This window comes from Balaenoptera borealis, assembly GCF_965194805.1.
Source record: "Balaenoptera borealis genome assembly, chromosome: 11".
Classification (NCBI taxonomy): Eukaryota; Metazoa; Chordata; class Mammalia; order Artiodactyla; family Balaenopteridae; genus Balaenoptera; species Balaenoptera borealis.
The window spans coordinates 43,907,469-43,930,627 of NC_138868.1; the positions used below are offsets into that span (position 1 = coordinate 43,907,469).

A 23,159-nucleotide genomic window follows, 5' to 3' on the forward strand; every position below is an offset into this window, starting at 1 on the left:
GGAGGGCGGGCTCCACTCTTCATGCAGGCAACATTTTGTTCAGACAATCTTCCTGCAGCAGGTCATGTGACAAAGGCCAAATAAACAGCATCTGGGGATTTTCAATTACAGACCTTCGCCCAGCATGCCTGCACTGTAATCTCTACCAGATGAGGCTCAGGCCTCCCTATTTTCAATAATTCACACACTGTGTACACATAACATGACAATAAGGGCATTCATGGTGCAGCCTGATTCGCAGATCAAAGCTAGCAAAGGGCCAGCTGTAAGCATGCTCTGCTGCTGGATGATTCGTGCTTTTCACAGGCTTGGAAAGATGCTCTGCAGGACCTGGCAAGCCGGCCTCTTTCCTGTGCGGTATGCCGAGCAAACTCTGAGCATGAACCAGGCACAGCCTCCTGGGATGGCCAGAGAGGCAACTCATTCCATGTGCATCTGCAAGTACTGGGCAGCTTCAAACTCCAGCCTACTCAACAAGCTGCCTCTCGGGAAAAGCTTGCCTTGGGCCGGTGCAAGAGCCATGCAAAACCTCGCCCACTCCCAGGAGCAGGTGGTTCTTGAAAACGAGCCTGTTCTAAAAAGACGGTAAGGTTCTCGTACTTAATAAACCCTCAGCCAGGTGCTCCGAGTTTACAAACCCAAGGGCTGTGGAGTCTCCACTTAGCCATCACACACACAAGCGACTCATACGCAAACTACACGGAGGTATCTATTTAACGCATGTTACAGAGCTTTGAGTCTGGGAAATAAAAGAGGACACTCTGTTGTTATTACCAAAATCCCCAAACGTTAACTCAATTAACTTGTGTGTGTAGACTAACGCATTTAGCCACTGTGGGCATGTGCACGCATGCGCGTCTGAGCACTTGAAAAGCATTCGGAATGCTCAAGTCCACAACATTCCACGTGCCTACTGCCCTGCAGGGAGAGTTGCAACTGGAGGAAATAAGGACACCGCTTTCTCATATAAAGATTTCATACCCGTCAATCAGGGTAGGACCCCGGAGAAAGCCGTAATGGTGACTTCCTCAGCAGCAAACACACGCTGCTCACAGCTGTGAGCTGGGCGTCCTTACCCCCTTTTCTCTCTCATTCAGGATGGTTTCCTCTTAATCACAATAATCCCAAAAGTGCTAAAACATATCAATCGTTGGGTAAGCCCTGCCTACAAAGGGCCAGCCGGCTGGCTTTTATGGCCTTGTTCAACAGCAGCTGATACTTCATTCAGTGACAAATCCAATTTAGCAGTTACAAGAGGTTTAGCATCCCTGAAAAAATATTGGGGTTGATCTGGCACTCTGAAGTCAGCAAATGCTCCACTGCCATATTGTTGCAGAGATTATTCTGCTGTCATGTCTGGGTGTCTACAACCAACTGTCTCGCACCTTCTCTACCCTTGCCCCCCACGAGCTGATGGTGATGGTGGTGGCAACAATTTAATCCCTGGATAAAAATACAGGCAACAATCATACTTGGAAACTGACTAAATCATGTGATTTTACCACTGCCCTCCTCCCAAACACACACACACACACACACACATACACACATACACGAGTAACTGGCTCCACTTTTCAAAAGGAGGATTTCTATAATACACTGAAGGAAAAGCTATGGGGAGAAATTAATTTCACTCCAACCTCTGGATTCTGGGTCAGCTTTGAAGAGTAAAAGGAGACAAGCAACATGTAAAGATTTTACCCTTGGACTGAAATTTGTATTATTAAAAAACTTTTGCAGGACTAATGTGAAGACCTGGGAATAAAATTCTTTACATTCATTTTTAACATCAAAATGTTAAAACAAAGAAAAGCATTGAGCCATGGTGGAGGGAAGCAAATAAACTGACAGAAAGAAAAATCAGCTTTTGAATTTTTAATACATGCAATATATACATATATATGCATATATATATACTTTATAGATTATTATATAAATTCAATTTAAAAGAATCTCCAAAGAAAATAACTCAGATAATTTAGCTACAAAAGGGATACACAGCCAACAAAATGCCATATTTAAGCAACAGCACAAGGTAATTTACAAAGTAGAATAAAAGGGAAATGATCTAATAGGAACATGGGCTGATTATTCCTTTAATATTAGACTTCGTAGTCAACAGTTGGTTTTTTATCCCAGCTCCAGTTTTAACGATACCAAAAAAGTGACCACAGAGACATCTGGTTTAAAAAAAAAAAAAAAAAGTTTTCAGTGCCATAAATGAGACGCGCAATTGTGACTGGCAAGATATCAACAATGGAATATTCCATAGAGTTTTTATTTCATGTGGTTTTAAAACTTTATTCTTTTCTCTGGATTTTTAAAAGCATACACTGGAAATTAAAACAAAAAGCAAACATCCAAAGCCTGCAGACTAGAGAAGACATTTAGCTTCTGTGAATAACAATCCATTAGATTAATATTTTGTCAATGTCACTTATCACAACAAAAGCAACGGGATTTTATAATTTACTCTAAGTCTGGTTTGATTAAAATTCAAAAAACCACGGTAAAGCTATATTGAATTTCGTTTGCCGCATTGTAATTACTTACTTTGTAGCTGACTATAAACAGTGTTTTATTACAGCCACAAAAATGCATTTAAAAACTAACAGTAATTCAGAGACACTAGAAGGACCAAGGGAACAAGTCCCATCACTTCTACTTTGAACAGCGAGTCAGTTTCTACGTTAATGCGACATCAGAAAATGGGGACCCGTGATCTTTCTCCATCCTAGGGGACCTGTGGTCTGCCTACGTTGCCTTCCCTTAGAGCAGGGCTCGGACCCCCTGAGAGCACAGATTTGGCAGAGCCAGCTCTATGCACCTCCTTCCTAAGACCAAGAAAGACTCTCACTTGGCTCCAACTCAACCATGAGATAATAGAGGCTGCCAGGCATGATGGATGACTTAAAGGCTTAAAACTACTATTTGCATCCTCCAGATAAACAATTAGATGGAAAAAAATTTTTTTTCTGGAGGCAGCTTCCAATACTGTTAATATACCTGGCAGGGGAGAGTTAGTTTAGGGAAATGAAGACTTACTTTAAAAACATTTGTCTGAGCCATTTTCTGAAAGTGTCTTTCTGGAGTGGAAAGAAGCAAACCATCCATTTTGGATAAAAAACCAAGTTTAGAAATTTAAAAGTTAGAGACGTATAACTGCCTTAAAGCTAGTGTCAAGGTTTTCAATGCATTTGATTACTTAATTTTTTCCATTCCCTTATTTTAAATCCATAATTCTTAAAGGTGGAATAATAAAAAATTCACTTATTGGACAAGGCAGGCAGGCATAAACATGATTTAAGCATTTAAGAGAGGAAACAGCCTTCACACGCACTTGCCAGAGAAAAATTGGTGGTTCTGAAACAGCATACAGGCAGTTTTCTGGAGCTCATGAGGACCCAGGAGGCAATGCCTGAGAAATGACAGAGACATATTTGAAAAGTCAACCTGCATTTCTCTAGAATGAATTTACAGGACAGGGCAGGAGTACCTCTGGAAGTTCACCAAGCCTCCATTAATAAATGAGGCAGCAGTGCAGTTTCCGTAGCAACAGAGACTCCAACTCTCCAGCAAGCTTAGTGCATAAACGCCAAAGGTTTCTCCTCAAATCTCAACTTCCCGTTTCCAGGTGCTGACAAAACCAAACATACTTTTAAGCCTGGAAAAACAGTGCAGGGGTTTTGAAAAGGGATTCTCATAACACTGGCCTGGTCAAAGTGGTGTGGCAGCTTCACAGACAGAACTCTGCAGCTCCATCTTGCTGTAACAGAGGCCTGGAGCATGATTTTAAAGGGAGTTAAGAGTCCCCTGAGAATGTTCCATGAGTTAAATATATTTGCTGTACTATTATAATGTGTTATGACAAGTTATATATCATTGTAATAGGCTCCCATGATTAACATTAGTCTGTTTTTTCCTTGCTCTGTAGAAATCATTTGAGGATAGGATCAGCTTGCTGACCAGTATGGGCACCTGAGGAAAACTGACTGCATTTCTTTAACATATGTAACCTTGAAACTTATACTTCATGATGTCATGATACATTTTCAAAGGAGACCTTTCCAGAACCTTCCACATGAACAGGGAAGTGTGGTGCAGACTTCAGAACTCTGCCATCAACTAGTCACTGACTTCAGGGGACACTTATTAACCTTTTTACACCTCAGTTTCCCCAAAGGTCTAATACTTTACAATGCTGTAATATCACGATAATGATGAGATCTCACTGCTTTTACATTCCTTCCAAACACAAGCAGTCAGAGAACACCAGAAAGCACTGGTGTCCTTTGATCCTCCACCTTCCATTTCCCTCTGAACACTGAAAGAGCTGAGTCTCCAAGGTCCAAACCAAAGGAAGATGGCATACTTCCCAGTAAATCCAAGTAGCTACAAGAAGGGCTACTATGCGAGCAGTGGCAGAGGAAGCGGAGGTATGGAGGGATTCTTGGAAAAGCACAAGAGAATTCTAAACCAACCCTCCAAGAACAAGGCAAAACCAGCATTCACCACAGAGTTCTCCTTGGAGAAAAATGATCAAGAAGAATAAGTACAGTCTGTATGTTCATGTAGGGAACACACTTCTTAACCAGCATCCATCCCCGCCACCTCAAGGGCTGTGCCAAGAGTACAGAGACACTCTCTAAAGCCAACGGCTTCTGACTACCACCATACCTTATGGGCATGACTTGGGTGCAGACAGCTGAGAGTATCAGAGGAGGACAAAAGGCAGCTCTTCTGCACCCACAGAGCTTACAATCTACCCTGTGGCATACAAGAGATGCAGGTAGGAAGAAAAGGCAGATCCACAGGGGTTTTATGTTTTTAAGGGTTTTCAATTCTGTTCCCTTCCCCCCCAACCCCTTTCACACAGGAATAATCTAGTTTTAAGTCCCTCTCTGCATCTATATAACAATGTAACTTCCCACACGAGTACTGCCTTTAGCATGTTATCATGCTAAAAGGCTTTAGCAGACAGTAACAAATTCCTGACAGCTCCGACCGATAACTTGAGAAGAGAAAAGGTATTCCATTTCAATTTTCAGACAGGTCTGGCCTGGGGACAAACCAGTTGAAGGACAAAGAGGGTAAATTTCCAGTATGACTCCCCTTGTAAAAACCGTAAAGTTACTATCCAGGGGGAACAATCAAATGTCTACGAGAACTCTGAAAGCTACTGCATATCTAATTCCATTCCAGTCATGAAATCACATACAGGGAGCCGTAATGTATGTATAAACTCCCTTAATATGAAGCCTGCGTCTCATTTTTCTACCTCTGAGGAAAATGAGGCTTCTGGTGTGAATGGGGCCCTTCTCTCCCTGAGAGGAGACATGCAGAGAGCTGGTGTACCTATTAACATAGCCAGCATCCCCAAGTTACATGAAGAGCACAAGGAGAGACACAATGACATCACTGAACCCTAGACCCAGGCATCAAGGGCCAACAGATGCTCTTTCATGTCATGATTATGAATATAAGTAAAAGTAGAGAGAGAAAGACCCTTGCTCAGAAACAACCAGCCCCATTATATGAATTTTGACTGACCTTTCTGTACAATTTAATTACAGACCTTTCAGCGTGAATGAGCAACTGGGAGTATTTATTTAGCTTGGTTTATGAAGTGAGTAGCTAGAGGAACAGCAGAAGATGAGCTAAGTTTGCTATAGTGAGACAGCCGTGCCAAGAGTCTAGACTGCATCCTGCAGACAATGCAAAGGGCCATCAGATGTGCTCAAGGAAGAGAATGCTTAAACATCCTACCTGGGCTTTGAAAAGCTAAATCTAGCTATGGAATGAAGATAAGAAATCTAGGTATGGGATGAAAACTAGACTGACGGAGCTAATTGGAGGCAGGGAGATAGGCAACAAGAATAGAGCAACAGTTCAGGTGATAGAGGTGATGAAGGCCTGAATTTGGGGAGTAAACCTGAAGAGAGCAGGAGAGGAGATGGAATCAAATGAAGACTGCCAGGTCTTCTTGACATATTTGGTGTGGGTGGGAAGAAAGGATTTCCATGGCAGCTGATATTCTTAGCTCCAAGATGGTAGTAACAACTTAGAAACAAAGAATATGGGAAAATCAGAAGACTGGAGCAAGGGAGCCAATAGGTCTCATTTGGGGTATTCTCATTTGAGAACACAAAAGGGTGTCCATGTGGAGCCGTCCAGCAAGTAGGTGGATGTGCAGGGTTGGAGATTAAGAGATTCAGGCTGAGCAGGAGACACGGGTCCAGTAGTCTAGAGCCTGTTGCTGGTAAACAAACCCTAAGAGCAATGAATGACATCCAGGCAAGGAGTGTAAAAGAAAGAGGGCACTGCGGAGAACTGACAGTAGAACAGATGAAAAGGAATCAGCAGAAGAGGCAGAGAAATCGAAGAGAGACATGTACTTGGTCCAGTCATATCATGGAAGGCAAGGATAGATGAAGCTGAAAAAAGAAGAGTGCTAAAAAAAGTCAATCATAGGACTTCCCTGGTGGCTCAGTGGTTAAGAATCCACCTGTCAATGCAGGGGACACGGGTTCGATCCCTGGTCCGGGAAGACTGCACATGCCGTGGAGCAACTAAGCCCGTGCACCACAACTACTGAGCTTGAGCTCTAGAGCCTGCGAGCCACAACTACTGAGCCAGCAAGCCACAACTACTGAAGCCCACGTGCCTATAGCCTGTGCTCTGCAACAAGAGAAGCCACCGCAATGAGAAGCTTGCGCACGGCAACAAAGAGTAGCCCCCGCTCGCCGCAACTAGAGAAAGCCCGCGCAGCAACAAAGACCCAACATGGCCAATAAATAAATAAATAAATAAATAAATAAATAAATGTTCCTTTAAAAAAAAAAAGTCAATCATATAAAATGCTAGGGAAAGGTCAAGTGGGATGAGAATTATGAGGATATGTTATACGGCACATTAAATTACATCTCTTCAATGCTATATAATAAACATCCTCACATGCAAAAGTAGTTGTGGTTAGAGGTGAGGTCCACCCATCAGTTTGGTCTAGTTCAGTTTGCTTCTCAAGTGGGGTTCTAAGGATCAAGGGGCCCTTCGAGATTTTACATGGCTCATATGGTCTCATATGCGTAGACTTTGGTCACTGACCTAGGAAGTGGGGGAATGAATAGAAACATATCCAAAAGCAGCTACTGAATGGTGTGTGGTCTGGGAGAGAGTGTGGACAAAGCGGGGCCTGTATCGTGCAGACCTTCGGTAGACAGTAAGGGAGGTGAGGCACTTTCCCAGACCGATGCAAAGACTGGGGGTGCAGGGCGATTATACTCCCTGGTCAATGGCAAGCAGAGCTAAGCTATGGATACAAGAGATCATCAGTGAAGATATTCTGTGAGAAAATTAGTTATATGTATTTTACAATAAAAAGCATGTATATTTTATTAGTATTTATAAATTGTGTGCTACACATGCTTTAGATTAGTAAAAAGTTTAATCAACACATATTGATTTTGTGTGTGCATGTGCGTGTGTGTGTGTGTGTGTGTGTGTGTGGTTGGTTGGTTGAAAATATTTACCAGTACACCACTGGCTATCGCATCTTTATTCCAGTCATTGCTTCTAAAACTTTCACCAAAGGGGCAGCAGGTTCCTAAATCAGCAAGAGATGGTACATTTGAGGATCCAAAGATCACTGCCTTGCCAATGAGTTTCTCAAGGGTGCTCCAACCAACTCGCACAAGTTAGAAACTCCACAATCATGCCTGGCTTCCCCTTCTGGCTCCCCATCCTTATGCAATCCTTATGCAATCATTCAGTTACATAAATATCCATCTCTCAGACCTGCCTATACCTCTAACCTTCCCTGCCTCTTCTTTTGGACCTTTTGAAGTAGCCTAACTGCTTTCCTTATCATCCATCTCTCCCTGCCCCACTCTCACCTTCCTTAAGGCTGTAACCAGAGGGATCTTACTTAAAATAACAAGTCTTATCACATTACCTACAATGTCATCTTCCTATCCCTGGGCTTTCTATCTTGCAGTCCCCTACACCAAGAATGCCAACCCTTGTTGCTACCTGCAAACTTCTATTCATTTTTCAATAAAGGCTTCCATGACTTACAATGAATGATTCCCTAATCAGGCTCCTTACACCCACCCTGCGCTCAAAACCACATTCTATCATCACTGTTTCCACGACCACATTCTCTACTAGTCTAGGTACTAGAAACTAGGAACTAGATAGCAGGAGCTTTTTTCTGTAACTCCTCTAATTCCCAGCCTCCAGGATACCACCTAGCACATAGGAGATGATCAATAAATGTTGACAGAATGAATGGACCAGAAATGTACACAGAGTATGGACTGTACTTCTTTCTGAAGCCTACAATATTAAAAAAAAATTTTTTTAAATAAATAAGTTGGACGGAAAATACTATTTTGAAAAAAAATATTATTTGGGAATTGTCCTACGTCTATGAAAAGCAGTGCTCAGAGGTCTTTCATGAGTTGCTTGTGTAGTGACATGTTTTTCAGGAGAAATTTATAAGCCTGTTTTCCGAGTTTGAGCCACACGGATTTTCTGTTGAAAAACCCTTTCATGCCATGTATGTGGTTTCTCATCTACCCAAGCCTCATAATGACAAAATATTATCACAAAAACCAACCAGAAAACAATGAAAATATTTGTAACCGTAATGCCTGGACTTAAAGGAACTCTCTCAGCTACTTGAATATTAAACAGAGTCAGAAATGTTTGGCTTTAGAAGACACTGTAGGGATAACGTCAACAATTTCAACTTTCTTTGCAGATGAGAAAATTAAAGCAAAGAGAAGCCAAAGACAATGCCCAAGGCTACACCACTCATGAGTTTACAACTGGGCAGAACTGAGGCCTCCTGACTCTGAGACAGTGCTCATTTCAGAACCACTCTATGCTAAACCTTAGCTTTGTACCGATTTTCTACTTAAATGTTAAAATTTATCTTTAAAGTCCATGTCATCATTAGCATTTAGTAAATGCATAAAACGGGCCCTTAACTTTGCTTCCAACAGGATTTAAATCCAAAATTCTTCTTAATTAGACAGAGAAAGTTAATCCGGATATATCTGGAATTATGTCCCAGAGTCTATTCTGATCACAGTCACAAAATCAAAAACTTAAAGGCTGATTCTCCCCTTGAAGGATCAGTGGCCTTGGAATGTTCTTGGAGGCCACATAGCATTGTCTACATTCAATATTATCCGAGGACAATGCAGTGTTCCCAGTGCCCCTCAACAGTGGAATCCTGTCTGTCACACATTCCTCCTGAATGTATTCAAAGTTTCACAAAAGGAGGTCCCATGTTCACAAAGAACCCAAAACTTTTGTTATTAGGATTCACAGGGACATGTGGTATGTCATGAGGTAAGAGGAGTGTTTTCAAAATCCCATAAGCTTTGAAGAGAGAAAATGAAATGCCTTCTTTTTTAACTGGATTGATAATATGGCAGAGATAAGAGGAGGCAAAAAAGACTAATTTTGAGCAAATCCACAAACATGAAAGATGACATACGCTGTCACTTGAGTCCTTGCTTTACCCCATGAAGGGTCGTCCGTCTACCAGGGCGGTGATGGCTCATCCCTCCTGCGCTGCCCCTCAGCCAGGCCTGGCCCAGGTGAGCGAGCACCTACAATCTTCTGCTGGGGGAGGCATTCTGGTGGCCCTTCATCCATAACTTCAACCTTAAAAACTTAGAATCCTCTCTGCAACTACACAACTTCTCTGAATCGTTCTCTATGGATCATTCCTTCATCCACAGAATGTCTGAGCCAATTAAATCTCAGCTGTTAAGATATACAGAGTAATAGAATTTGAAATGTATTATGCAACTCTCTGTCCTACAAATCCTTCTTTGTAATTTCTAAATGCATCTACACTGCAGCACTTGGGAAAATACTGAATAAATCTACATTTACCCTTTATGATTTTAAGCCTCCTTTAATGTTTCCCTTCAACTTTCTTCTTTCCGACGCAAGGGGTCTAACGTCTTCAGCCCGTCCGAAGGCGACCCCCAGGATCGTTTTCACGGCCAGCCAGCGTGCTCATCTCTTAACATCCTCCTGCAGGAGCAACATAACACTGGGCATGACATTCCAGGGGCCAACACGAAACAACTGGACTGGACACTCAGATAAAAATACCGATACCAGATCTTATATACAAGGCAGATTTGATGGTTTAGAAGGGCCCTTGGCCTGGGTATCTGGAGACCTAGTTCAAACTCCAGTTTGAATTTGTCTGAACCTCGGTTTTCTTATATGTAAAAAAGGGTCTAAAACTCCCTTATAGAACTGTCGTGAGGATCAAGAAAGAACATTTCTATGAAATCGGCTGGCATGGTCTCTGGCACCTATCAAACACACTGTACATGTCAGCTGAACCCCAAATTAGCTATAAGTAAATTCATTTCTCATCACTATTATAATTTCTCATCCACATTATTGCAAATGTGACCTGAATGCAATTACTCCCTCAGTCCAACAGCAACAGGCTCACACCCCTCCAACATTCACCACTGCCAATCAAGGGAGGGCAAAGAGAACGTTCACGCCTCTGCAACTTTTTGTTTCCCTCAAAGCACTGCTGCACCTATAGAAAGAGTGGCCAAAAAACATCAAAGGCTAACTCACAAAAGAAGAAACCTAAATGCTCTGATGAAATGAGAAAAGGTCCATTCTTACATATAGTCAAGACAATGCAATGTTTAACAATTCCTTATACTGGGTTTAGTTTGTTTCTCTTTTTTTCCCCACTGAGAAAACTATGACAGACATCTCTTAGCAACTTCCTTCCCTGCCCCAATATTCAAGATACTATCCCTAAATTACATCAGGAGCAAAGGTTATTTTTAAGTCTTTTGATACATATAATCAAATTGCTACCCAAAAGGGTTGAATCAATATATTAGTAAATACTCCCAACAGCAATACTTGCTCCTAGGAACGTTAGAAAATGAGTACAGGCAAAAAAGGGTATTTTATTTTTGCTTTACATTGCCTTGTTCTTTCTGAGTAGAACACAAACAAGCATTAAAAATTATATTTAACAGGAATGGTTTATGCTATACCTTAAGAAAGCAAGATAAAATATACATATAGGATGATCGCAACTTTGTAAAATAAAAATTAAGTCATGTAAAGGAAATATATCAAAATGTGGTTGGCTCTGGGTGATAGGAATTATAGGTGGATCTTTTCCCCTTCTTTATTCCCCTACTTTTTGTTTGGGCAATCCATCTCACTCCTGCACCCACCTGTGGAACACATCGCCTGCACAGAGGCAGCACCTGTAGGTGGTGGATGAGGGCAGATGACAAACCCAACCAGAGCAGTACAGGTATGTGGGGGAGAGGCTACTCTGTCAATCCCATTCATAACCCCGACTCTCCACAGATAAAAGGTGACTGCATCCCATCTTCACACTGAACACTGATCACAAATCCAAGGACAAAATACACTGAGTTCTATAGAGCTGACACAATTCAAGACTACAATTCATGCGTACATGGCATTCAAATTCAGACGGAAGAAAAAGCAAGCTATTTCCAAACCCAGTCATACTGAATTATCTACCACATCCTCTTCCATGTCCTCTGGACCTTCAAACATGTAGCCTAAGATATTTCTCCCTTCCCTCTCTTCCTGACCAACTCCTACTTCTATGTCAATTCCCATCTTAGACAACCCTTGCCTCCACCAAGTCTGCCCTGACCAAGACTGGGGTCACACACAGGGACCACCACCTACCCATGTCAGTAACTATTAACGTGTATTATAGACTAAATCGTGTCCCCCTCAAGATCCATATGTTGGAGCCCTAACTCCCAATGTGACTGTATTTGAAGACAGAGCCTTTAAACAAGTAATTATGGTTAAATGAGGTCATAAGGGTGAGGCCCTAATCCAACATGACTGGTGTCCAAGAAAAGGAAGAGACAACAGGGATGCCTGCACACGGAGAGGAGCCCATGTGAGGACACAGGGAGAAGGTGGATGTCTGCAAGCCAAGAAGAGAGGCCTCAGGAGAAACCAAACCTGCTGCTACCTCAATCTTGGACTTCCAGCCTCCAGAACTGTGAGAAAATAAGTTTCTGCTGTTTAAGCCACCCAGTCTGTGGTCTTTTGTTACAGCAACCCTAGCAAAACAACACAATGTGTCTGAAGCTTCCAAAGAAACTCTATAAACTCACTGAGGGCAGCAGCCACATCTGCCCTGTCCACTACTGAGGGCCCAGTGCCAGGCACAGGGTAAGGGCTCAATGAAAAATTAACACATCTTGAAAAAAGGAATAACAAATAAGAAATATTGAGTGTTTGCAGAAATTAATAATAGTTTCAAGCATGCAGCCCTAGAGTGTGACAGGAATGGCTACTTTTCATATTAACAGCTAAGTAGGCAAAGAGAGGAATGAGAGGGTAACCAACCATGTTGGTCCCTTTTATTCTAAATAGTTTTTAAAGTATGCTTGCAGTGTAAACTCCTAGACATTATAAATAGTTAATTTCAAGAGAATTATGGATGGAGAGTAAGTTAATTAAGTTGTTTGCCTTTTTGCACTAGGGTATATGCAAGTGTGCCTGGCTTGAGAAAGAGTCACTATGGGATGTGCAGCATTAATTAACTTGGGCTTAGCTGCTGAACATAAAAAAAGCACACATTAAGGCTGAGTTAGTTGTATTTAAGGAAACTGCACTTCACAATACACCACTTTTCAGAGGTGATCTTTGCCAAAGAAAAATAGATCTACTTTTTCTTCTTATGACCAATGTGACTTTATTCTCCACCTTTACCCTGCTATGTCCACAATATGGTGGAGGTTTTTCAAAATAACACTTAAGGCACAGAAACTAGTAGAGGGAGTACCCAGCCTAAGAATGGGTTGTTTTCCAAGGCCTGAAGTCAGACACTGAACTGCTCCTGGAAAGACAACATGCAGAGTTAGGTTTCCAGCTCATCTACAAAATCTTGATGAGCTCATAAATCCAAGACCGGTCTTTCTATCCAACCCATAAAAGTAAGACTACTAACAGTGACGACCTGTGTTTTTTCCTGCAGCGCGAAACAGAAGAGGGAGTCGTCTCCACTTCTTCCCCAATCTAGTAAGAAGTAACGATTGCTTTCTATCATCCTCCTTTCCTAGCTTTACTTCCTTCCCAAATCCTATTATCCTTTTTTGCCTAGGTCCCAGGTACTCTACCCCTAAAGTCTACTAGGTTCCAAAATTACTAAGCCTTTTCTCTGCTCCCATTCCCTCAGTGTAATGATCCCACTTAGGGGTTATGAGGAATCGATCTGATTGACCTCGTTTACACTACATTCAGTGCCCTGTATTTGTCCTAACAGGAAGAGTAACATTTTAAAAGAAGATTATTATGACTCTCAAATAAAACTCCAAAGAGCAACATTAAGGCATTCATTCATTCATCCATCCATCCATGTAACAACTGATGGTATAAATTTTACCATTTAAAAGCTCACTGCCAAACAAGTTTATTCTCCTGCAAATATAAAAGCGTTCTGTAAGTATAAAATGCTAGACCTAGATCGGGTAGTAAAACTATTGGCATCGCCAGGAATCTATCCCAAATCAGTGAAAATAAAATACTATCACAATGGCAGATCTGCTGCTTTCTAGTTAAACAAACAAACAAACAAACGAACCACAAGGTTTGATAATACATATATTCGCCCCTCGCGTGTTGGCACATTAGCTCCTGCCCTCTTTCTGCTACGTTCTGAGCACCCGAAGCTCTGAGTCCCATGGAAGTGACATATAATCACAGAGATAATGGCAATCTCATGCAACTAGAGAATCAAAGGCAGGGTAAAAAGTCACAAAACTCCATAAAGCATTTTCTCTACATATACTGCTGTATTTACACTCCACCTTTCCGAACTCTGAGAAGGAAGCATCAAAACATTATCTTTAATCAGTAACAGGTATCATTTATTAAGTGTCTACTGTGTGCCAGCCAATGAGCAACACATTTCCCAAATATCCCTCTCCATTACCACAACAGTTCTGTAAGACAGGTACTATTATTATTCCCAGTTTCCAGATGAGGAACCTAAGCCTAAGACCAGTTAAGGAGCTCACTCAAAGCACAAAGCTAATAGACGGCAGTGCTGGGATTTGAGCCCAGGTCTGTCAGAGTGCACTGCCCTTAAAAGGAGGTTGCATCAGATGTTCACAAGTCCAAAGCTTCCATGGATATCTGTTCCAGCCACTGTCCAGCCTAAGTAACAGATGACCTAAAAAGGATGAACAGTCTAAGTAAATCAAATGCTAGAAAATCTATTCTGTGTAATTCATACATCACCCTCCCCCATCCAAATGTGAGCTGAGTAATTTATCTTTCACACCTCAAATGGCTTGTTTTACACCAAACTGTAATTATCCCCAACACTGGTTGCCAGCCACTTGTTAACACTGGCTATAATACATATTGCTTGACATCTAATTTTATCCAAGTCATCTTTCTTGAATTCAAACCTTAAATTCTCATTCCTCAAGATGTAACTACTGCAACTCAATTCAACAAACATTTATTAGGTCTTTACATAATTACATGTGTGAAGCATACAGATACAGCCCTTGCCCAAGGCTAGCTTAAAGTCTGCTTGGGGAAGAAAGGAACCAAATGTGTAAGCACCAAGGAGGCGGCGGCTAATCCCTGTTTGAGAAATTCAGAGGAGGCACCTGAAAAGAGTTCTTGAAGAATGAGTGGGGACTTCTAAAATGGCTAAATAGTATTAGACCTTGGACATAATAAGTAACTCTGTGTGACTAAAAGAATAGGGGGAATAAACAGTGGTGATAGGTTGTGAAATTTTTTATACATGAAAAACTTTATCCTGCTGGGAAAAGGGATCCAAAGCTTTTCTCAGCAGCATAGGGACAAGAGTAAGTTTAAGTTTCAGGAAGATGAAACAACGTACCCAAACATTTTTGGGGGGTGTGACTTACTCTCTAGCTAAGATGCAAGACAAATCCCACATTTGTAGACTTTACGTGCCTAGTTTCTTGGGTTGCTAATGATGAGTATCAAAAAGCTGTTTATATTTCTCCTTTTTCATGATCTTAATTCATGCACAGTACTCTCCTGCTCTGTACATGTTAGATCCAAGTTGAACCCTGTATTAAAACATTTCAGCACAAGAAGGGCAGGGGGAAGGCAGATCAGCAGTATTTCAGCACCTCTGTGCAGGCTGGAATGCAATGTTCATAATTAGGATGATCTGAATTCCACACCCCCACCCCAAATCTTCCTTTTTTCAATTCATTGATAAAATCTTGATTAAAAATACAGACATTTTGTCATCCTTACTACATTTACCTCATCTCACAACTCTCCTGACTGGGTGAAAGCTAATGCTGCTGCTTCTGTCTGGTCAATTATTGCATGGACACAAGGGACCAATTAATGCCATCCATAAAAGCCTGAATCATTCTGTCAATTAACGAGAACTAACTGTGTCATCAGATATATTACTGGTGAGCAAGTCTATTTGGTTGCAATATGTCTTGAAGGAGAGCAGTATCAAATGAATCACAATTGACTTGGACAACTGCTAGCATAATTTCAGAAGATGAAAAGACAGATGTGGTAGTTATTAGTGGTCCCCTGAGGAATTACAGCCAAGCAATTGTAATGTGCTAAGACTGAACTAGCAGGTGCCTGCAGTACAAATCAGACAGAGGGTTAAATCAATATTTTCAATTTCTTAGGATCAATCTGGTGTTTGAACGAGATGGAAACTTGTTAGCAATTGGCAGGATGTGTAAATGGAAAGTCAAACTTATTATTATTTGTTAAAAAGGAATGAGGGTACTGCATCATGCCCTTGGCACAAGGTAATGCTTTCATGATCCAGTAGCTGGGGCATTCACTGAGAATCAAGCGGTTCTTAAATTTTAATAGAGTGCAAAAGGTTAGCTTTATAAAGGTTGAACATTCAAGATCTTTAAAAATGATTGAAGTGTCAATAGGAAAGTTTTGAGCTGTGACAACAGTATAGTTATTAATGATTAGTGCAAGAACCAGAAGGCAACCTTAAACTCAATAGAAAGAGGGGGGAAAATAAGGTCTTACCAAGAATTTATAGATTAAACACAGCCTTGGGAACATTACTACTTTTCTCTTGCTTTACTAAGAAGCAGTCTGGCTTTGAGGACAATTTACCAAAATTTTTGATTATTTTTTCCCAGTCATCTATATATATTGTATTTATAACCCTTGTTCAGTGTCTAGATTGACTGAAAGACTATCTCCGACAATGTTCCATCTTGGTTTTTATTAGGCTTCTTCCTTTTAATTTAGGGATAGACAATCCTTCATATGCCCCTAAATGATGAAGATCCAACACACATAAACAGAGCTTGGAAGTGTAAACAAATAAAACTTGCAACCTAATGCATTTTGTGTGTACACAGTAACCAGTTTAATCATTACTGGGGAGCAGTGCGGTTCACTGGAAAAAGTCAGACGTGGGTGTGAATCTGGGATCTGTGGCTCCCTTGTTATGTGCCTCAGGGCAAGTCACATTGCTGCTCCAGGATCAGTTATCCCATGTGCTCTAGCGGGGAGGGGTGGGGGGGAGGTTTCCTGCCTCCTATACTTATTGGAAGCAGTAAATCTCCTGCCTGGCATATCAATTAGAAGTGCAAATGTTTCCTTCCTATTTAAAGCAAAGTGGTATGTTTCAATAAGAAATAAGTAAAGAGTAAGTACAGTACAAAACTTAAATATATAAAGCCAAAGTACATAGTTATAGACAAATAGAGACTTTATATTTTCCTTTTGCTTAAAAAAAAAAAAATCCTCTCCAGAATCTTAAAAAAAAAAAAAATTAATTCAAACACGTATTTCTCGACTACATAAAAACCAGATTTTTGAGACACAAAGATAATGAGGCAGGGTATCCGCCCTCAAGGAGCTTGAGGGTAATATGCACCTAATTAATGGTAAACAAAGCGGATCTTAAGATCAGGGCACTGGGGGAATTCAGGGAAAAGAGAAGGCCTTTAGGTGGCAGAGGGGGGCTGTGGAAGGGCAGGCTCTGCAGGAAAACATCCATGGAAGAAGTGATATTTGAGATGGGTTCTGAAGTATATATACTTCACAGTATGTGTCTGTGTATATATAAGGTAATCATAAATAACACATACAATCCACTATAATTAATGTGTAAAACACATGTGTGTGTATATTTATGCATATGACACATACGCTGACAGCTTTTTTAAAAGAATGAACACATGATAGTCTTGTTTATCAAATGCACCCCGGCAGCAGACACCTAAGAACAAACGGGGCTGGGCTGGGCTGGGCTGGGCTAGGCTGGACTGCTCGGGAAGGGACGTCCCTGGATGACACGAGGCCCTGAGAGCTGGTCCGTCACTCTGTGCCCGCCTCTGAGCACGACGGTCTCCACGCCCAGAGGTAACTGGGCCTGTGATGAGGACAGGCCAACTCTCAGGCTGCCCCGACGGCGGTCAGGTTTGAGCTGAGTCCTCCTGAGGGCCCAGGGGCTATGGCAGCAGCACACTGCCCAGGCAGCCCAGGGAACGAGGTAGGCCAACCGAGAGGAGGCTGCCCACTTCCTACCCAGATAAATACAATACATGTCGAGATGAGCAGCGCCGACTTCACTAAGGGATCCAGAAGTTATTTATACTATTAACAGGATGCCCCCTGGAGGCCTCTGTGATCTCTGCAGGGCAGGCTATCCTCTGACCTCACCTGCCCAGTGAGGTGAGGGAGGTACTGCTCAGTCTCCAGGATGTTCTTTCTCTTTATTTGTTCACTGTCACCCTCAACTACCTCATCTCTCTCTCTCAATTCTCTCCTCCAATTCCACCAAGGCTAAGCTCCTCTATTTCCTAATGACACAGAGGTCTCTCCTCGACAGTAACTCCAAGTCCCTTCTCTGATGGCCTCCCTGGCCTCCCTGTCCCTCACCTGGCCTCCCTCAATATCTCTACTCCCAAGGCCCAGCTCAGCAAAATCACCTCATCAAACTTGTCTGATCCTCTCAGTTAGAAAATGCCCTTGCCCTGTTCTACAGACAACTACAAACCCTCCCCCTCCCAACGCGCCTTTAAGATCTTGGTGTTAGGGAGAGATAAAGATGGCCTCAACAGTCTCACGATGCCAACACATGTGTCATGCCTCAAGAATTACACAGAAGGGAGTGCCCTGGTGGTCCAGTGGTTAGGATTCGGCGCTTTCACTGCTGTGGCCCGGGTTCAATCCTTGGTCAGGGAACTGAGATCCTGCAAGCAGCACAGTGCGGCCAAAAAAAAAAAAAAAAAAAGAATTACATAGGAGATTACAAGTAAGGCACTATGCAACTGTCTTCCAGGTATAACATGTGCTCAATATACTCAAATCTGCTCTATGGGATGTGTGGCTACGATAGTTTGTCTCTGTGGCTCCGCGAGAGGAGTCTGTCTGAATAAAGACGCCAATAATGCGAAGTGACTAGATGGGAGCCGAGACGTAAAACTAGGGAAGAAGAGATAAAGTGGCTTCATGAATAGGAATGCCTGCCAGATACCAGAATTGGAGGTGATGGATGAAGATCGGCATATTGAAGAAGTCTTGGATAAGTTTGTTAATTGTCACGAGCAAACATATGAAGAATTTCTGAGCACTTTCACTCATCTTTCAAAAGATAATGTGACCAAAAGAGGAGCCTTTGGAACCAATTCTTCAGAAAACAATTTTACTTCAGTAAAATTTACTCAGAGAAATGAACCAAATGATCACCATCTTAGCAATAAAGCCATCTTTCTTTGTACTTCGTCACAGTGTTCAGAAGAGGAACAGATAGTGATGGATGAAGGCCAAAAAGTTGGCAGTTCCTTTCAAGGTGATCTGAATCGGGCAGGAAAGGTGAAGGTAGACAACTTCCTTGATTTAGAAGATTTGGACTTGGATGAAGAGATTAAGCCCCAAATGAGTAAGGATTTGCTGCTGCTTCCAGGAGAGGTGGAGCAGGACATGAGCATGAGTGTTCCTTCTTACATTCCTTCCGTGGCCCAGCCTCTTATGTCTGGAGTGAAGCCAAGGCCCACTGGAAAAGGAGCAGACAAACAAAGGGAAGAGATAGTCGGAGATGAAGTTTGGCCCTTCTCACTTGATGAAGAATTTGATTATGACGCTGTGATGCTAACCCCCAAGTTCACTCCTGCAGAGATAGATGCCATCAAAGAGCTATGCAAGCAAAAGAGCAAGAGCACAGACTTAGAGAAACCCCGTGACTGATCCACCAAGACATCTTCGTGTTTATTTTTATTTTGTTCTTATTCGAGCAACTTTACAATAAAATATATACCTACTATAAAAAAATATATATATACTCAAATCTTATAGCTTTCTTGATGAGTTTCTACAAACACCCAAGTTCACGCCTAATCTCTACAACTGGGTAGGAAGGGACCAGGCAGAAGCACACCATATCTTTATGCTTCTCCATCTCCTGTGCTAACACTGTAGCCTCGAATGTAGAAGATGCTCAATAAATACATGGATAAAGGAAGAAAACTGTTTGGCTAGAGGATCAATCTGAGCATTATAAGCCAATGTTCAAAGTCAGCAAGAGGGGGACTTCCCTGGTGGTCCAGTGGTTAAGAATCTGCCTTCCAACACAGCGGACACAGGTTCGATCCCTGGTAGGGGAACTAAGATCACACATGCCGTGGGGCAACGAAGCCTGCGTGCCGCAACTACTAAGTTCACGTGCTCTGGAGCCCGTGTGCAGCAAGGAAAGATCCCAAAGGCCACAATTAAGACCCGATGCAGCCAAATAAAAAATAAATAAACAAAGCAAGAGGAAGGAACAAATTCAAGATCCTTTTCTTTGGTTTAGAATTTTCTTCTAAAGACAAATATCAGGGTAAGCAATGTTTCATGCTTTCATCACAGCACTGACAGCTACAAAGAACCCAGTTTCTCCCCAAGGCACATCCAGGGTCCCTTGGTGACCACAGATATATGGCACAGCCAAATGGGCTGGGGGAAGGTTCTCTGGTTCGGGTGAGGCTTAAGGGATGCTCACACAGAGGGAGGGAGAGGCTGAGTGGGTGGGTTCATTTGCTCGTTCATTCCCTCATGTATTTTCTGTCTTGGGCTGGGCAACATGGAAGGCTCTGAAGATTCAAGGGTAAACATGAGTCTCTGCCGCATAGAACGATATGGTCCTTTGGGGCAAAGTGCGTTTGATATAAATCCTGTTTGCTGCACTTGGGTCTGGGGGAGCTCTTGAGACACGCACGGTGCCTCCAAGTCCACCATCACTACATACATTAATCAGGTCAGGGAGCTAAAACCATGGAAAAGGGGACAGAGGAAGCAGGCAAATTTCCTTTTCTTTCCTTCTTTTTTGGGGGGTTAATTTTCTTTCCAATATTTAAAAATCCTCACAAGCTTAAAGCAGTGCATCTCTGCTCCATAAACATTATCATCTGCAGAAATAGTTTGTGGGATATATCAATACATAACAGAACCTAACTAATGGATACTCCAACTTGTTCTCAAAAGGGTTTAAGGCATGTTACCAAAAATACAGGGTGAAGAAAACAATGAGGACAAAAGCATAAAAAATAAGGCAGGAGTAAGATTATACCAAAAAATGCAAAGCAAGAAAAAACAAGGACTCTATATAGCAAGGCCTGCGTTGACTCTGCTGATACCAGTGAAGGAACTGTGAGTAGAGAAACCTTTTGCTCGCATTTTTGGTTAGGATGTACCATAAAATATATACTTTGTATATAGTTTTTTAAAACAATCACCCTGCCCTGGGGCAGGCTATGTGTATTGCTCAACTTCAATTTTGTAAAAAGGAAAGCTATTCCTTTAAGAAATTCAACTCACAAACGTCAGCTTTTGAAACCAAGGTTCAGCACAGAAGAGCCAATAAAAATGCTGTAACTTGAAACCAACCCACACGGCACAAAAAGAAAGGAGGGAGGTCAGCCGGGTTGCCCTCCGACACACCCTTCTAACTTGATTCTAGAACAGCAGCGCCCAGTTTGCAAGACAAGAAGCTAATTGACTCGAATGTCTGCTGCATAAGCTATAAAATAAGTACATAAAGAACAATATGAACATAGAGGGCCATCAGTTCCATAAAAAGGCCTGCTGTCCAGCGCCACACTGGGCACCAAACAAGCGGGGCAATTGTTTCAGCAGGCTGCATGATGAGGAAGGAATAATTAGCGTACTTGTGAATCAAGTGTCCACCAGGAAGAGATCTCCATCCTGGAGCGCAGCAGGCACCACCCGCAGCCCTCAAGAGTCAAGCTGGGGTTTTTAAAGATCTTTATTGACAATCGTGATGCAAGCAAATACATTCTTCAGCCCAATAAACCAACAACTCGCTCCACTGTGGCCATTTCTTATTTGCTGAAACACACACACACACCCCCCTAAAGTTTCACCAACTGTTACTTTCCGTTACCAGGAAATGTCATTTTCTCTCACTCATTTTTTCATTGGCTAGGGATACAATAACTCCTGCCAAAAAGGGAGGGGTGGTGACAAAAGCATCCATTTGAGCTGTCCTGGCACAAAGAGGGCAAAACATGATATCAAATCCATAAACGTTTGTCCACAGAGTTTGGAGGAGGGGGACCAGGAGTAAATACCTTTGGTCCTAGGATTTTTCTCATTATCCAACCTATTGAATGGGAAAAAAAAAAAAAAAAAAACTGTTTTCTTTCTCCTGCGAATCTGAAAATAAGCAAGTGGGATGTGTGGTCTGTCACTAGGACAAAACCCATTGACCGGGTGGTATCTGATGCACACGACAGTCTACAGCATAAGCAACATAAGCAACTGACTAGAATCAGTAGATGTGAGTTCAAATCTCTGTTCTCCCTCCTAAGAGCTGAATCCTGTTTGGCAAGTCATTAACTTATCTGGGCCTTAATTTTTTCTACCTGTAAAATAGGGATAATAAGTGTTCTCATTCTCACAACCTCCCCCGAAGGGTTGTTGAGAGAAAGAAATAAGATTATGCAGATGAACATCATTTGACACGAATATAATTCCTTAACTTGGTCTATTTGGAAACTCAGAAAATGCCAGGCATAATCCCAGCATCTCATGAATACTTACTGTTTGCTCAGCACTGAGGCAGGTGCCTAGGAGATGGAGAGAATTAAAAGGTGCCCTCTTCTTGCCTGTGAAGAACTCGCAGGCTAATTAGAGGCAGGATATGTTCGTTTAGGGCTAAAGCAAGATTAGGCATGGTTCGCTGGAGGTAATAAAGTCTAAATGCTTTCCCCTCATCTGACAATTCTTCTGCACTCAGAAAAATCCACTGGGTTCTATCCAGAAGGCTTACAGCCCTAAAAACAATAACAACAGAATTGATGAGTGGTATCTCGGCAGCACCCAGAGGTATTCTCAGAGACAGAGCTGAGAGGAATTCTTTCCTGCCCTTTAGTTACTCTATGAATTCAAACCATAGGGAGCACAGTGGCCCCAAAGGAAATCTTGTCTTTAGGGACAGAAAGACCTGCTCCCAACCCTTCCAGTGACCTGTGCTTTTAAAAGAAAAGAAGACTGCACGGAACATCTGGAAGGACCTCCTTCAGGAAGCTCCAGTCCCAGGGACTGGAAATCCAACGTCTAACAATATTCATTAAGAATGGGTTCCTGGGAATTCCCTGGTGGTCCAATGGTTAGGATTCCGTCCCTCCACTGCAGGGGGCCCAGGCTCAATCCCCGGTCAGGGAACTAAGATCCCACAAGCCAAGAGGCGCAGCCAAAACAAAAAAGAATGGGCTCCTGTAGGCCAGGTAGAGCGCTAAACCTTTACACACATTATTGTATTTGATGCTTAAAGCACCCTGAGAGAGAAGTAATTATCAGATCTCCATTTTGCAGGTGAAGTTAAGGACTTGATAGGGTTAAGTAACTGGACCAAGGTTTGCACAGCTGGTAAGAACTGTGATTTGAACCCAAGCATGTTGATTTCAAATCCCACACTATTTCTCATCACACAGGATCACTGCAGATCCACTCTCCACTCTGCTGTTCGTTTCTTGAAAACTAGTCACTCACACTATTTTCTCCGCAGAAGGACAAAAGACACTATGAATCTACCATGGAGGCCCATCAGAACCACAGTTGACAAGGAAAAGTGTAACCCAAGG

General features: G+C 42.2%; 2 protein-coding genes across 2 annotated transcripts in view; one reads left to right on the forward strand and one right to left on the reverse strand.

The window, feature by feature from the left end:
* TEAD1 (TEA domain transcription factor 1) overlaps nucleotides 1-23,159 on the reverse strand; it is a 264,328-nt gene that overhangs the window by 88,537 nt on the left and 152,632 nt on the right. The gene's annotated exons all lie outside the window — the stretch shown is intronic.
* Nucleotides 18,374-19,962, forward strand: LOC309605575 (intraflagellar transport-associated protein-like). Its single transcript, XM_082341661.1, has one exon. The coding sequence runs from the start codon at nucleotides 18,529-18,531 to the stop codon at nucleotides 19,261-19,263; it is 735 nt and encodes a 244-aa protein (XP_082197787.1). The 5' UTR covers nucleotides 18,374-18,528; the 3' UTR covers nucleotides 19,264-19,962.

Coding starts and splice junctions, on each gene's coding strand:
- LOC309605575 (XM_082341661.1), top strand. CDS start 18,529: ATGAATAGGAATGCCTGCCAGATACCAGAATTGGAGGTGATGGATGAA.